Raw genomic sequence first — 15,224 nt, forward strand, 5'->3', positions numbered from 1 at the left:
CCATTATTTTGGCTGCCTATATTTTCTCAATTTTAATATAATTGGGTTTTGCTTGGTTTCACTTATTTCCTCCTGCTATAAAATTTGATTATATTTGTAACATGCATTTTTCAGTGAACTCAAAAGAAAATATGGTCTACAGAGACTTAGGTGGTCTACAGTGGGATCTGCATGGTTTACGGGGAACTGTGTGGTCTATGGGGACCTGTCCTGGCCTGTGTGGTCTACAGGAATCTGCGTGATCTCTCAGCAGCTCAGACCCACCTGGGATGGCACACCCCTAATCCCCTTCACTGGGATCTTGTCACATGCCAAGTTCATTCCTCTGGCATGTAACTGGGGAATTTCCTCTGCTGGAGCCACAGGCTTCCTCTTCCTGCACCCCCCATAACCAAGTAGGTATCATAACCTCCAACAATCATTCTAAAGTAGTCACCTGCAAAAGTGTCTCAAAAAACAAAAAAAGAAAAAAGTCTTTTCCACGTATCAGGGTAAAAGGATGAACCTTTCTGGCGGGAGATAGTTGCTTCCCTCCTCCCTTCTTAAGGTGCCTCCAGAATCCGCCGGATGAGAGATTTTGATTCTGTAATGCAAGGTCTAGGGCCTTCTGCCCTCTGCAACTGGAAACACACACACCCAAATAACTCAGGCACCCTGGTGAGGCACGCAGGGACCGTCACAAGGACACCCCTCAAGAAGACTGGAGAGAAGTTTTCATTCTTCCTCCACTTTACTGTGTCATGTGAGTAAGAGTCTCTCCACACAGTCCCCTCCCACACACACGGAGAGTCTCGGCACACTAGCCTCTCATCACTGGGGCTTTCTCTTTCCTAGCATGGGCATGGAAAGGTCTACACTGGCAGGATGGCTTAACACACATGTTCATTTCATATCTGTATGACAGTTGTGACTTTATCCTTTTGAAAATTTTATTCCTACGAAACACTCACTGAAGGACACCCTAAATGAGAACTTCCCCCACCCGTCACCCCACCCCACCCCCACCCTGCCACAGCACGGACTACTCTGGGATGCCGAGGACTGACATTCACACTTGCGTTCTTTCCTTGTGAAGTCCAAAAAACTGAGTGCCACTCTTTTCCTAGTAAGTAAACTTCTGCGTGGCTGCGCGTGTATGACAGTGCGTGCATGGAAACGTGCAGGTGTGGATATGTGCATGTATGTAAATAACACACTAGGCTGCACAGTCCCAGCCCTCGCGCAGACCTGAGCCCAGGGTGTGTCCTCACCTGGCATTTGGGGATAACACGGATGGCAAGAGGGCCAGGTAAGATCGCTGATGGGATACAAGGGGCCCAACAACGATGGCTCAATAAATATTAGCTATAAGCTGACACCTGCAGAGCTGCTAACGCCATGAAAATTAGTCAGAAATCACTCCCCTTCATATACATGGTAACTACTAAGCACGAGTAGAGCAGTACTGTTTTCTTCTTCTTTTTTTTTTTTTTTTTTTTTTGAGACGGAGTTTCACTCTTGTTGCCAGGTTGGAGTGCAATGGCGTGATCTCGGCTCACCGCAATCTCCGCCTCCTGGGTTCAGGCAATTCTCCTGCCTCAGCCTCCTGAGTAGCTGGGACTACAGGCACGCGCCACCATGCCCAGCTAATTTTTAGTATTTTTAGTAGAGACGGGGTTTCACCATGTTGACCAGGATGGTCTCGATCTCTTGACCTCGTGATCCACCCACCTCGGCCTCCCAAAGTGCTGGGATTACAGGCTTGAGCCACCGCGCCCGCGCAGTACTGTTTTCTTACGCTAGCACTGCTTCCTTATTTTATAAATTGAGCCTAACCCTGGGTGGTGATAATTAGATCAGATGATATTCTGCTAATTAGATGATATTCTACTATTACATACACACCAAGGAGTATTTAAATATGAGTAAGCTGCAGCAGAACCCAGAAGCCCAGATGTGCAGTCATTCCTAACCTGGGAAACAGAACATCACTGAGGTCCTTGAGGGTCCCAAATGCCCCCGGCCTCCCAACAGGCAACTCCTGATCTCAAGGTGGGCTTTCTCAATCCCTGATGGAGTTTTTTTTACCCTAGTCTTACCATGCAATGCACACAATCCTAAACAAGATATTGTTTAGTTTTGTCCATTTTCAAACTTTATATAAAAGGAATCATGTCGTAGGTACTATTCTGCAATTTGCTTTTTTCAGGTAGAATGTTACCTGAGATGGTTCTGTACTGAGGGTGAAGCTGTCTGCATTTATTTTCACTGTTTTCCATCATCTCAGCACACCAAACTCTATGCATTCGTTCTCTGGCACATGGATATTTGGGGGCTTCTGGGTTTTGCTGCCGAGGCCATTGAGATTACGAACATTTTTGTCCACATCTCCTGGGCCACATGAGTTCTCTCCATGCGATCCCAAGAGTAGGAGTGGAATTGCCAGATAATACACGATGGGCACCTGGCTTTAAAATGTGGCTTAGCAGGCGTGGTGGCAGGTGCCTGTAATCCCAGCTACTCAGGAGGCTGAGGCAGGAGAAGCACTTGAACCCGGGAGGCAGAGGTTGCAGTGAGCCGAGATTGTGCACTCCAGCCTGGGCAACAAAGTGAGACTCTGTCTCAAAAAAAAAAAAAAAAAAAAAAAAAACAAAAAAACATGTGGCTTAGTACCAGGCTTAAGGATAAAGGTATGGGAGATTTATGCCCCAACATATTCCACTGTTATCATTGATAAAGACAAATGACATTTGTCCCTATTGTCCCTATTGTTATTTATAAACACAAACCATCATCTCATTGTTTCTGGTCAGGTGGTTTTATCATTGCTGAGATGAGGCTGGACCACAAGGAGCACAGACACCTCTGCAATTGACAGCAAAGCCTGAACCTTTACATGAGAGTGCGGCAGGCTTCCCAAGGTAAACTCTTGACTAACTCACCAGTGACGTGCTGATTTTCCAGTTTACAAAGGGCTGGATAGTTATTAGAGTTCGGTTTTCACATTACGGGAGTAGGAGGCATTCTGAGCATCTCACTTCAGGACTGCACTAGAGGAAAACATGGAGTGAACTCACTGACAACGTTTGAAATCAGGGGTAATTAGTTCCATCAGAACAATCGCAATTACGTTCCTAATTCTCTCCACCTTGCTGAAAGCACCAAAAGCGAACTGTGTTGGCGTCGTTATATTCCTACGCAGAGAAGTCTTTATCACCAGTGCTGGGAACAGAGAAGGGGTTGAGGAAGGGGCCAGTGCCCAGAGCACAAGGGCCTGAAAGTCGAAGAGTGGCCGGTGTAGGAAGAAGGAGGGGACTGAGTTTCTGGTGGTCTCCCGAGGAATTCAAGTAACACGCATGTGAGAACATTTATAATGTCAGCTCCAGAGACATCTTGGTAGCTGAATGAGGAAAGAAAAGAACTTTCATCTGAGGAATTTGAGACCTTTCAAATATGCAAATGGGACAGTAAGCCGGACACAGCGGCTCACATCTCTAATTCCAGTGCTTTTGGAAGCCAAGGTGGAAGGCGCACTTGAACCTAGGAGGTCAGGACCAGCTTGGGCAACACAGCAAGACCCCATCTCTGCAAAAAATACAAAACTTAGCCAGGTGTGGTGGCGCGCACCTGTAGTCCCAAGTACTAGGAAGGCTGAGGTGGGAGGATTGCTCGAGCCCAAGACGTAGAGGCTGCAGTGAGCTATGATTGCACCACTCCACTGCAGCCTGGGTGACAGAGCAAGACCTTGTCACAAGAAAAAGACATCAATTGCTCCCCCCTTGAACTATGTATTCATCTCTTGGAACTGCTTGCTATTGCCCAAGTAGCTATAAATGAACCTAATAATGCCACACTGGACAGTATAACCCACACCCTATGGCTTTCCAATGAGTAGCCATTGATCAATGTCTTTTCTATAAACCAATGAGAATTTCTGGCAGACAGCTGTGTATCAGCCCATTCCCTGTCCCTTTTGCCTTTAAAAATCCACTTGCAAGTGCTGCTAATCGGAGTGTTCATTCAAGGGAACCTGAATGAGCAGTCCTCAAGGTTGGCCCCAGTCAGTAACATACTCTACTTTTACCGATTTTGCCTCAGCTTCTTCCTTTTAGGCTGACATAAACTAATCCAACAGGTTGTCATTAAGTATGGTTATTATGTTTACTTAATCAGAACAAGATGTTTTGTTCCACCGGCATTTCCTGAATGTCAGGAGCTGTCAGGTTCACCTGTAAGATCAGGGATGCCGCCCCATTAGATCCAGAGATCCACCTGGGGTAGCTGACATGCCCTACCGCACACAGCCAGCAGAGGGCAGTGCAGTGCCCACACCTGCAGCTTAGCCATCGACACCTGTAGAAAGAATCTTATGTTCAGAAGTCCTTTTACCTTCTGCCTTGTCCAGGAGGGCGCTCAGGCCACAGGCTCTGTGACGGCTCCCCGAGCAAGAAAGACAAGGCAGTGCAGAGAAAAACACCTCAAAAAGGAACTAGCCCTTCTCTTACTAACAGCAGCCTTCTCTTTAGCCTTAAATTCTGGTGTGTGTGTGTGTGTGTGTTCTCTCTGCTTTACCAAAGATGTCCTCCTAGGAAGAGGCAGGCCCACCTGGCTACATTGCGTGGGTTGAGGTAGGAAAGAAATTAGCCTGCAAGTCACCTACTAGCTGGTCCACACCTGCATCCTCAGCCTGGTCAGAGAATAGAAAGGCTAGCCCACCCTGGGTCATGTACCCACAGGAACATGGTGACATCCAGTTGAAGTCTAGGGGCACTCGGTCATTGGAGACAGATGAACGCACAACAGTAGCAAGTCAGCCCCTGCAGCTCATGCTGGAGTGACAGGCCAGGAGCAGACCCTTTAGCACAATGCCCCGGGCGCACAGATGGCTGCACGGCCATATCCCAGGACCCTGGAGCCTCTCTGAGAGCTCCTGTTTCTCCCAGACTGCTTCAACAAAGGGCCCAAGACCATTTCTGCCGAGAGAGAAATGGAAGGAGATTCACTCTCCACCCTAAGCAGATCTGTAGGACATCCCCTAGAGCTTGAGAAGGTGGAAGGGAAGTTTTTGACTGGGGCAAGGGTGTCTCTCGCTCTTAGCACCTCGAAGGGCACATGGGCTCAGGAGATGCTGAATGACCCTCAGTTTGGGCTGAATCTCAGAATCACAGGCAAGGCACATGGAAGAGTACACAGGCCAGACGCGTTCACTCACATCAGGTCCCCACACACCTCCCTGTGCCACTCCAAGTCACACAGCAAAGTGCTAAGCAGAGCCCCTGAGCATGGGAGCGCTCCCCCAGAGCCCATCAGGAAATAAGTCCATCTCAAGGACAGGAAACAAAAATACCAGAAAGAAGCCACATTGATGTGGGGAAAGTTGAGAAGTCAGCCAGGACGCTGGGCAACCCACAAGCCAGAGGTTCCAAGACCCAACTGCCCCTGAGATGGGGATCTAGGCGTGCCCAAGAAGTAGCTGCTGCCAGACTCACCCAAGACAGACAGAGGGGCCACCGTAGATTCTCCCCTCTGCTGTAAGATGCAACCCAGGAGGAAGCTAAGAGACTCGGAGTTGGGGAATGTCAGTGTGAGGCCAGGAATGAATGCAAGCCTGACCAGCCATGGACAGACACAACAGGACAAGCTGTGTTGAGCCCAGGTGTCCTGTTCCCCATCCCCAGGTACTTGGATCAAGATCCTAGCAGTGTGGACAGTGGGTGGGAGGCTTACTGTCGTGTGATTAAGCTGGTGTGGAGTTCCGGAAATGTGTGTGACTGTTGGAAACTGTGTATATGCATGTTTAGGTGTGCATCAGTTCTCAGACATCTGCTGTCTGCCTCACCGGTTTTCAGTCTCATTGCAAGTGGTGCATAGGATTTAAAAAATCCATCAGGAAATGAGTTTTCTGGCACTATTGTCAGATTTCTTGTTTAGCGACACGAAATCTGACTGCCATTAGAATTTTAAAGTCTGAAACATTTCCCTAGAAATAGTACAAAAATTGGTAGAATGTTCTTGAAGAAACCCCAAATCAGGCTAACATAGCTGAAAATGCTCCAATGAAACTTCAAAAGGAAGAACATCTCCCATGTGGTTAATTCAAGATTTTCTGTCTCTTAATTTCAATCCGATTTTCTAGATTCTTGTGTAAAGTGTGCTTAAAGTCCACACAACAGGAGACTTTGGACAATGCTTTTAATGGCAAGTGATCACAGCAGGTCTACGGAGGCTCGGGGCAGCGCTCAGGCCTTGCCCAGTTTCTTCTTGATGAAGTAGCTCACCAGCCGCTGTGGCCTCTGCTGGAACTCAGCGAGCACATTGCAAGGGCTGTTGATCTGGTCCCCTTCCAGGCGGTTGAGGAGGGTGACACACACCACGGCCGCTGCAGAGGGCAAAGACCACATCAGGGCAAGGTGCCGGGGGTCTAACGGTTCACAGGGACGGAATGAAGGACCCACGAGTGCTGGCCACTCAGGAAACCCAGCTGCCCATTCAGGCAGGCGGGGCCAGAGGATGCAGTGCAGGCAGGCGGGAAAGGCGCTGGTCCAGGGCTCGGAAGGCTCCTCCCTCTCTGACACCACCCTGCCCTGTCCCTCCCTTATTCTAGAGCCTCAGCTTCCAAAAGGAATTCCCCATTCCAGGACCAGCTCGGGGCTGCAAGCACCACCTTGAAAGGCACGTTTTGGCCCAGGTGATGAGGGAATTCTGCAGAGCTCCGAGTTGCCCTTCAAGGGTGCCTAGGACCTTGTGGGTGGATGAATCGCAGTTCCAAAAGCCAAAGTGCTTTGAAAGCCGAGTTTTTTATGGAGCTGGTGGCAGCCTCATGGGGCAGCAAAACTTTTTTGTCATCTTTCCCATACAAGGACACTGAGAATCCTGCGTTTTGTCACGTGACAATCAAAGGATGTTGAACAGAGGGTTGTAAGGACAATATATATATCAGAAAGTGACTTGGAAGCAGGGGAGATAGAAGCCAGAAATGGGTACTGGGGTGCTCCAGGAGGAGGTGTCCCAATGAGGGGTTCCAGGAGAGCAGGAGCAGAGCAGGGAGGGGCACCGAGGCCCATGGAGTGCTGCCTACCTTGGAGGCCGCAGGCACTGCACATGGCGGCAAACACCGAGGACTCCATCTCGATGTTCCGGACGCCGGCTGTGTAGGCCGCCTGCAGATACGTCTGCTTGTCCTTTTCTGTGTAGGAGCAGAGAGCACCATCCAGACGGCCCTGCCCTGCGGCACACACGGAGATGTGAGAACCACAGGCATGTAGTAAGTTCCCATAATACATCAGCGCCAGGATGCCTGGGGGACACAGTGACAAGCAAGACCCACCCAGGTCCTGCCTAGGTCCATTCAAATGGGTCATTCCGGCCACCCCAGGAATGCTGCAGTGAGACAGCAGCCTGGCACGTGGAAACCCCAGCCCATGGCGAGAAGGCAAGCTCAGGGGAGGGACCACTGGCTGAAAGATGCCTCCTGGTGTCCACTGCCTTACCTTCATAGAAGTCCAAGGTACACATGGTGTTGCCCACCACTGTGGGGAACTCGCTTAGCTCTGTAGAACACACGAACAGCTCCTGCACCAGCTGCTTGTTCAGGTCCGTTTTCCGGACCACCCTCTTCCCCAGGACAATCTGCTCAAACTCTGCCTTGAAGCAGGTATCCACTGCCTGCTCTGTTATGACCACGGAGCCAGGCTCCAGACCTGGGGGAAAAAGCAGACATCAAGATTATGCAGAACATGAAACAAAGTAAAATAAACTGTAAGAAGAGAGGAGACAATTATGCAGGGCAGCCAGGGAGCACACAGCAAAGCACATGGAGGAAAGAAACGATCCATCCGCACATCCAAACAGGAAGCATCCAGGACTGTTCTCGAATACACAGTGACCCATTTTCCCATTAAACTCTTTGAAAACTATGAAAGTAATTAATGGGTGATCATTATGGACATTATGGAAGAGAAAGGCACAAAGAAGAAAACAGAGAGCCAGGTGCAGTGACCCATGCCTACAATCCTAACACTTTGAGAGGCCGGGTGAGCAGATCACCTGAGGTCAGGAGTTCAAGACCAGCCTGGCCAACATGGTGAGACCCCATCTCTACTAAAAATACAAAAATCAGCCGGGCCTTGTGGTGATGTCTGTAATCCAAGCTACTCGGGGTGGGCAGGGGAGGGGCTGAGGCAGGAGAATCGCTTGAACCGAGGAGGTGGAGGTTGCAGTGAGCGAGATTGTGCCACTGCACTCCAGCCTGGGCAAAAAGAGCAAACTCTGTCTCAATAAAACAAAATAAAATAAAATAGCCAGGACCCTTCAGGTACATTGTCCCATGTTTCTGCCTTCCATTCATTGCAATTTCCCACTGTTGTCTGTCACTGAACCTATACCATGACGTGTTTCATTGATTCCCTACTTCGTACGTTATTCGTATTTAAGCTTTCAAGCGAACACTTGAAAAGTAAACCAGCAAAAAGCAGACTGGAACAGTATAATGAACTCCCACACCCCAAACCCAGGGGAGTTACGACCAACTGCTGACCAACCTGGCCTTCCTCTCAGATTGATGCATTATTAGGGTCCAGTTCATGTGTTCTGGGCATGCCTTCCTGGAGTAGTTTTCTGTTTGTAGGGACACTACTTACCACTCTGCTCCTTATTCTTTTGTGCGTAAGAACTTTAGATGAGATTTGACCATTGCTATGGACTGGGACTGAAAGCTGGTCTCCCCGACAAAATTCATAGGCTGAAATCCTAATCCCAAAGGTGGCGGTTTTAGGCAGCAGGGCCTTTGGAAGGTGATTAGGTCATGAGGGTGGAGCCTGCATAAGTGGGATTAGTGCTCTCATAAAAGGGACCCCAAAGAGCGGCCTGCCCCTTCAGCCATGTGAGGACACAGGGACAGAGCTCTGTGAATCCGAAAGCTAGCCCTCACCAAACACCAGGTTTGCTGACCCCTTGTCCTTGGACTTCACAGCCTCTAGACTATAAGAGATACATTCCTGCTGTTTATAAGCCACCCAGTCGATGGCATATTATCTATCAACCCACAGGGACTAAGATAACCATGATCAGTTTCTGGTGCAAAGTTGATTTTCCTAAACATGTGGGAAGGAACAAGAAGGCAGATCTTTTCCAGAGCTCCCAAGTCAGTTGTTTTCATGAAACATTAAAAAACACGGCTGATTGTAAAGACCTTCATTTCACTTCCCACATATATCTGAACTCCTCTTTCCCTTGCTACTCCTGCGGCTGTTCTGGGCAATTCAGAGTCTCCTTGCAGCAGCTTCTCCCAGCACTGGGGCTGGAGCTACAGGAGAGCTTGGCTGATGCCTTGGTGAACCCACAGGGCCTAGAGTGACAGAGCCCCTGGGGTTCCAGCGTCACTCACATCAGGACGTGCAGGCCCCCTCTAGTGTCAGCTGCTAGCTTCACTGGGTCCCCTGCACCTTCCTAGGAATGCCTGGAACTCTTGTTCTCAGGTTTGTCTGTCACTCTGAGCTTCCTCCTGAGCAGCTTCCAACACAACCCAGATCTTGAGGCTTTTTGTCCCCACCCGTTCACACTTTGGGGTTTGTGAGGATAGCACATCACTTTATTATCAACTGTGCCCAGGGGTTTTGGGGTTTGCTCCCTACTTGCTCTTTCCATTTTTATGGAGCAATTGAGGGAAGTTCAAAATCCACACTACTCCCTCCAGAACTCTCCAATCATTGTTTTAAAAATGACTCCAGAGCAAAAACTCAAGAACTTTGAGAGAGTTCCCGGCAGAGGCCAGCATGCTATGTATGCACAGCTCTGAGTGTCTTACTGGAGTCTAGGTCTGCAGGACTGAGACAGCTCATGGCCATTGGCATGTGGTCCAGGGACAACTTCACTAAACGTGGAATTACAGTCATGCAAACACAGATTTTACACATCAATCTCTACATAACAAAAAGAGAAGAGACAAGATAACATATTTAAAAGATTTGGGTCTAAAGCAAGTCCCCTTTCAAAGTCAAGAGACTCAAATTCTAGAATTGCTGTAAATCCTAGACAGTCCAGACCTAGGCAGCCTGGGACAGGCACACACAGGCCTGACCAGCAGCGTCAAAGCTCAACTTTCTCTAGGGCACTTGGAGCCTTCTTCCCTGAGCTCGAACACCTGGGTGGGAGCAGGAATCGCTAGAACCCAGTTTTTAGCAAAAAGAATGATACAGAGTTGGAACCCCAGAGAGCGAGACCACTTATTTAAAACACATCTGCCTATCAGACTTTGGTTTACAATTCAAAAATTTGTGAGCTTTCGTGTTCTCCTGAAATCTCATTCTTACTTTGCCATCTTTGTTTTTTTGAAACGTGTTAAGGACAGGGACATTTTGAGCTAATTTAGGGACACTTATCTAAGTTTTGTGCTGCACCTCTCTGTCCCCCACTTTGATCTTCCTGTGGCTTTTCTCATGAGGTGCTTCAAATCTCAAATCTCAAATCTCATAGGGAGGAGGAAAAGCAAGCAAAGGAAAGGAGAGAATGGAGAAGGGGATTAGAAAGAATAAGAGAATCAAGCAGACAAGAAGGCACAAACAGTGTAACCCCAAAAGGATGGGCTCCCCCACATGCACGGAGTGGCGCCCTGCTGCTGCCTAGCTCTGGGGTGAGGGTCGGAGGAATGCGTTGGACGTAGACAACAAAACAAGCTTCTTTTCACACGTCCAGTTAACAAGCTCTCCTTGAGCACAGCCAAGAAAGGAACTCTTTGTGTCTAATCCCACACCATATAGAAGCTGCCTTGGCATCCCCCAGTCTCTCATCCATTCACAGGGCAAGAGGCCCCTCTGCAGACCTTACCTATCCCACCAGAAGTGCCAATGCGGATGATAGTGACGTTGGAGCACCGGGCATGGTACAGCAGCTTTATGAGCTCATGCAACATGATTGAGATAGAAGGAATGCCCATACCATGCTAGAACCGGGGAGAAACACCCATGTTAAGCCAAGGCTGTGACTTTGCCAATCTTCTGGTTGACCTTCCATGTTACAAACTTTAATCTACCATGCCCATTGTCGTGGTGATGGAAGATACATTTCTTAAACATAAATTTAAGAACTAGTAACACTGTGGGAAACTTAAAAGTTTACTCGAAGCTGTCAAAGACAAAACCCCATTTGATTGACGTAAGTAGTCAAATAGGTAACAGCTGAGGAGCAGGGGCTCAGCAGGGAAGCAGCAGTCTGCTATCGCCAGGTAACAAACAGCTCCTTCTAGCATCTGAGCCCCTGCATAAATGCCCACCCTGCTCCCCCACACCCCCACCACAGGGTAGAGTTATCTCCTTTCTCTTTTTTCCCTACACCCTCTGCTTCAGCCAAACGAAGTAGCTGGCTGGCTCCTCAGCCCACTGGACACAGGACACCTTGCTGATCTTGTACCTCTGCCTGTGCCTTTTCCTCTCTTTGGGGTCTCTGCATACCCTTCCTCCTGCTCTCCCCTTGAGAACCCCCTTCCTGGCGTCACATCTTCTGTGATGCCTCTCCCCAGATGCCCTCAGCACTTTCCAGGGGCTGTTCCTGTGGCTGAGCCACAGTGGAGGCATCCCTGCGGGAATCGGTCACGGAGCCTTACACACAGGAAAGCTTTGCACAGACTACCAGTAACTGAATCCTGCCTCAGCTCCCCGATGCGTTCTAGCTGGTTGACATAGCTGGTTGACTCAGCTACATATCTCACCACGAGGGGTTCCCTTTCCTTACAACAGTTCATTTATATGGCTCCTGACCAAGCAAATCCAAACTGAAAAATGAAAAGATTTCTACGGTAGAATCTAGAGATTTCCGTGTTCACCATGCTCACTGCTAAATCAAAATGTGTTTTGAAGTAACTCACTATGAAGTGGCAAAGGGGATAAAAGGGCTGGTACTTTGAGGCTCTCCTTCCATCCTGCTCCAGGCAGGGCGGGGCACCCTCTCCTGTCCCTCCTGTACACCCCAAGCACTCGAACTCCCTGCACCTGCCACCCTCACACTGTGTAGACAGACAGCTATGCATTTGCATTTGTGTACTTAGCCTCCCCTGGAGACTGAGCCTCAAGGGCAGGAGCCTGTGTTCAATAATCTCTGAATCGCAACTACTGTGGGCTCACCCTGCTCCCAGCCATTTACAGTAAACAGGAGTTATGGGACCAGCTGTCTGTGTGTGCAGAGGGGTGGGGCTCAGGGGCTTGCAGAGCCTAGAGACTGAGCACAAGGGAGGGTAGGTACTCACACTGACAGACAGCACGGGTCCTACTTTATACATGGCGTAGCGGTCAGTTCCCGCGCAGATATTGGGATAGTCTCTCCCTGGGCTGTCAAGGCCCAGCTCTGTACCAACGTACCTGATGAAGGCTTTCATCCGGGAGGGGCTTCCGCCAACACACACAAACTGCAGCCAGAGAAGACAGACGACTCCCATTAGTGCACTGCCTATAGCAGGGGCCCTCAAGTGGGGTCCCTAGACCAGCAACATCAGCATCACTTGGGAACTTGCTAAAAATAGAAGTTCACCGGCCTCACCAGAACCTGCTGAATCTAAGGGGCCCAGTAATCTGCTTTGACAAGGCCCCTGGTGAGTGCTCAGTGGGAGCAGCCATGCATCAAAAAGCAGTCAGTCACCTCCACAAACAGGAATCCAGACCCTCACTCTCTCTGAGGAGGTAATTCCAGGTCCTGTGCATACTCAGACTCCCTCTGTCATGTAGAAGGCAGCCTGTGGAGAGAGCCTGGGTCTCAAACAAGAGGGAGCAACTCCTCACTGTCCCTCTGTGTTACCAGGGCCCCCAAAAACGGGCTACTGATCGCTCTCTCACCTGGTCACTTGAGTGTCAAATGTACAATTCTTGGGAAAAGCCAGCTGAAGCCTAGAGGAGGTTCATGAAGGGACAGCTATCCTTGGTGGGTCTCTCTCAGAGAAGTAAAAACTTGAATTTGCAGAATGTCACATAAGAAAATGTTGGTTTTGCCAAAAAAAAAAAAAAGTGAGTAAGTTTTTAAAGAGTTTGAGGATGGCTGGGCATGGTGGCTCACACCTGTAATCACAGCACTTTGGGAGTGGGCAGGTGGATCACCTGAGGTTAGGAGTTCCAGACCAGCTTGGCCAACATAGTGAAACCCCATCTCTACTTAAAAATACAAAAATTAGCTGGGCATGGTGGCAGGTGCCTATAATTTCAACTACTCAGGAGGCTGAGGCAGGAGAATCGATTGAACCTCGGAGGCAGAGGTTGCAGTGAGCTGAGATCACATCACTGCACTCCAGCCTGGGCAGTGATACTTCAGCTCAAAAAATAAAAAATAAAAAATAAAGAGTCTGAAGATAAAAGAAATGAATTCTCTAAACATACAAAAGAAAATTTCATACCCTGGAATAAAAATCACTATAGATTAACTGAATGAAAATTTAATGAATTAAAAACACATGGAAAGTTGTCCACAGTTTGAAACCAACATTATCAAAGAACAGATGATTGATAAGACATAACACTATTGTTTTATTATGATCCCATGTAGCAGCATTGGATTCTAGGGTCCTGGTATATTTTGATTTTTTATTCTATACATCAGTTCTTCTATACCCATTAGACATTTCAAAGTCTTATGTTAAGATAAATCAGAACTGAGGGACTTAAGACTTTGTAGAAAAAAATAACTGGAAGTTGCATGAAGCAAAATAAGAAATCTAAGGCAATTAACTAAACAGAATATCAATATGTTTATTATATTACAAACAATATACAATGACCTTTATTTACTATCCTTTGCTTCCCTAGGAAATTTTTACATCTTTCTCTTCTCTCAATGAAGCATTAGGAAGTTTATTTTATATATTGTTTCAAATACATAGTTATGCCCCATATAAGAATGTTCTGGTAAGCAAAGAATCACATATATACAACAGTGGTCTCAGGAAATTATGTATTACCATTTTTTACTGTAGGTTTTCTATGTTTAGAGATGTATAGATGCACAAATGCTTACTACTATGTTACAACTGCCTACAGTATTCAGGACAGTCACATGCCACCTAGGTTTGTGTGGTTACACTCTATGCTGTCCACACAATTATGAAATACCTAAGGCTGCATTTCTTGGACTGTATTCCCACTGCTAAGCAATGCAAAACCGCACTGAATTTGCAAGAGATGAATTGGGGAACAATATGGCACTACATAGGATCGTTTTCTTTTACTTGCTAGTTACATACTTGAAAGTCAAAAATTTGCAAAAATTTGGTAAACATTATGTCTCATAAACCTGTCAGCTGTGGCCTCTCAAGCATTTGTGGGTTGGTCTACTTGTATTATACAGGGGGAGGTTGATCTTAAGACAAATCCCAAGGTGTCAACACCTGGCCCCTTACCTTCACGTCTCCAAACATGGCTGGGAAATTGTGTCTGCTGGTGGTGAGATTGAAATGATAGAGAATATCTTCTTTCATTGTTGCTATGTTTGGATTTGAAAGTCTGACGAGGCAATCACTGTTAAAAAACAAGAAAGTGGAAGGCTTACAGAACATCAGTGCCCGACAGCCGACATTATCACAGAAGTGGCCTATGTCAGACACGAGGCTCATGGTGGGAGAGGGACAGGGCCAGACCCTGGAGATAATACAACCCCAGCACTGCCAGGGTCCCCACTTGCTTCCCCTCTGATCTTCCCTCTTCTTCCTCTTAACCCCTGCTGCTCCCAGGGCTCTGTTTGGAGGGCAAAAGGGACGAAATCAGAAGAGCACATAAAAGTACAAAGATGGGGCTGGGCAAGGTGGCTCACACCTGTAATCCCAGCACTTTGGGAGGCCGAGGCAGGCGGATCACAAGGTCAAGAGATCGAGACCATCCTGGCCAATATGGTGAAGCCCCATCTCTACTAAAAAACATAAAAATTAGCTGGGTGTGGTGGCTACTCGGGAGGCTGAGACAGGAGAATTGCTTGAACCTGGGAGGCGGAGGTTGCAGTGAGCTGAGATCACGCCACTGCACTCCAGCCTGGCGTCTGGCGACAAAGCAAGACTCTGTCTCAAAAAAAAAAAAAAAAAAAAGTGCAAAGTTGGAAAAATTCAATCTACCTATAGAGGGAGTGTAGAGTGTAGCCAGCTGCTCCTCTAATCAAGTTCATTCCATGTATAAACTTGACTTTATTTTAAAACTACGAAGTTTACCATAGGAAATATGAACAGAAATAGAAGGAAAAACAACTTCTAATTGTACCTCCCAGAGGTAACCTTTCCAAACTGC

General features: G+C 47.8%; 1 protein-coding gene across 3 annotated transcripts in view; it reads right to left on the reverse strand.

Annotated features, from left to right (window-relative positions):
• Positions 1-6,154: 6,154 nt before the first annotated feature.
• Positions 6,155-15,224, reverse strand: part of UPP1 (uridine phosphorylase 1) — a 28,728-nt gene continuing 19,658 nt past the window's right edge. For all 3 annotated transcript variants that reach the window (XM_074379709.1, XM_003930801.4, XM_010341387.3), the window contains exons 4-9: positions 14,351-14,468; positions 12,218-12,376; positions 10,804-10,918; positions 7,470-7,679; positions 7,058-7,204; positions 6,155-6,358 (exon numbers count right to left, since the gene is read on the reverse strand). In XM_074379709.1, the coding sequence (XP_074235810.1) occupies positions 6,219-6,358; positions 7,058-7,204; positions 7,470-7,679; positions 10,804-10,918; positions 12,218-12,376; positions 14,351-14,468 (889 nt within the window). In that variant the 3' untranslated portion in view covers positions 6,155-6,218. The remainder of the gene's footprint in view (positions 6,359-7,057; positions 7,205-7,469; positions 7,680-10,803; positions 10,919-12,217; positions 12,377-14,350; positions 14,469-15,224) is intronic.

Source organism: Saimiri boliviensis, chromosome 10, assembly GCF_048565385.1.
Source record: "Saimiri boliviensis isolate mSaiBol1 chromosome 10, mSaiBol1.pri, whole genome shotgun sequence".
Taxonomy (NCBI): domain Eukaryota; kingdom Metazoa; phylum Chordata; class Mammalia; order Primates; family Cebidae; genus Saimiri; species Saimiri boliviensis.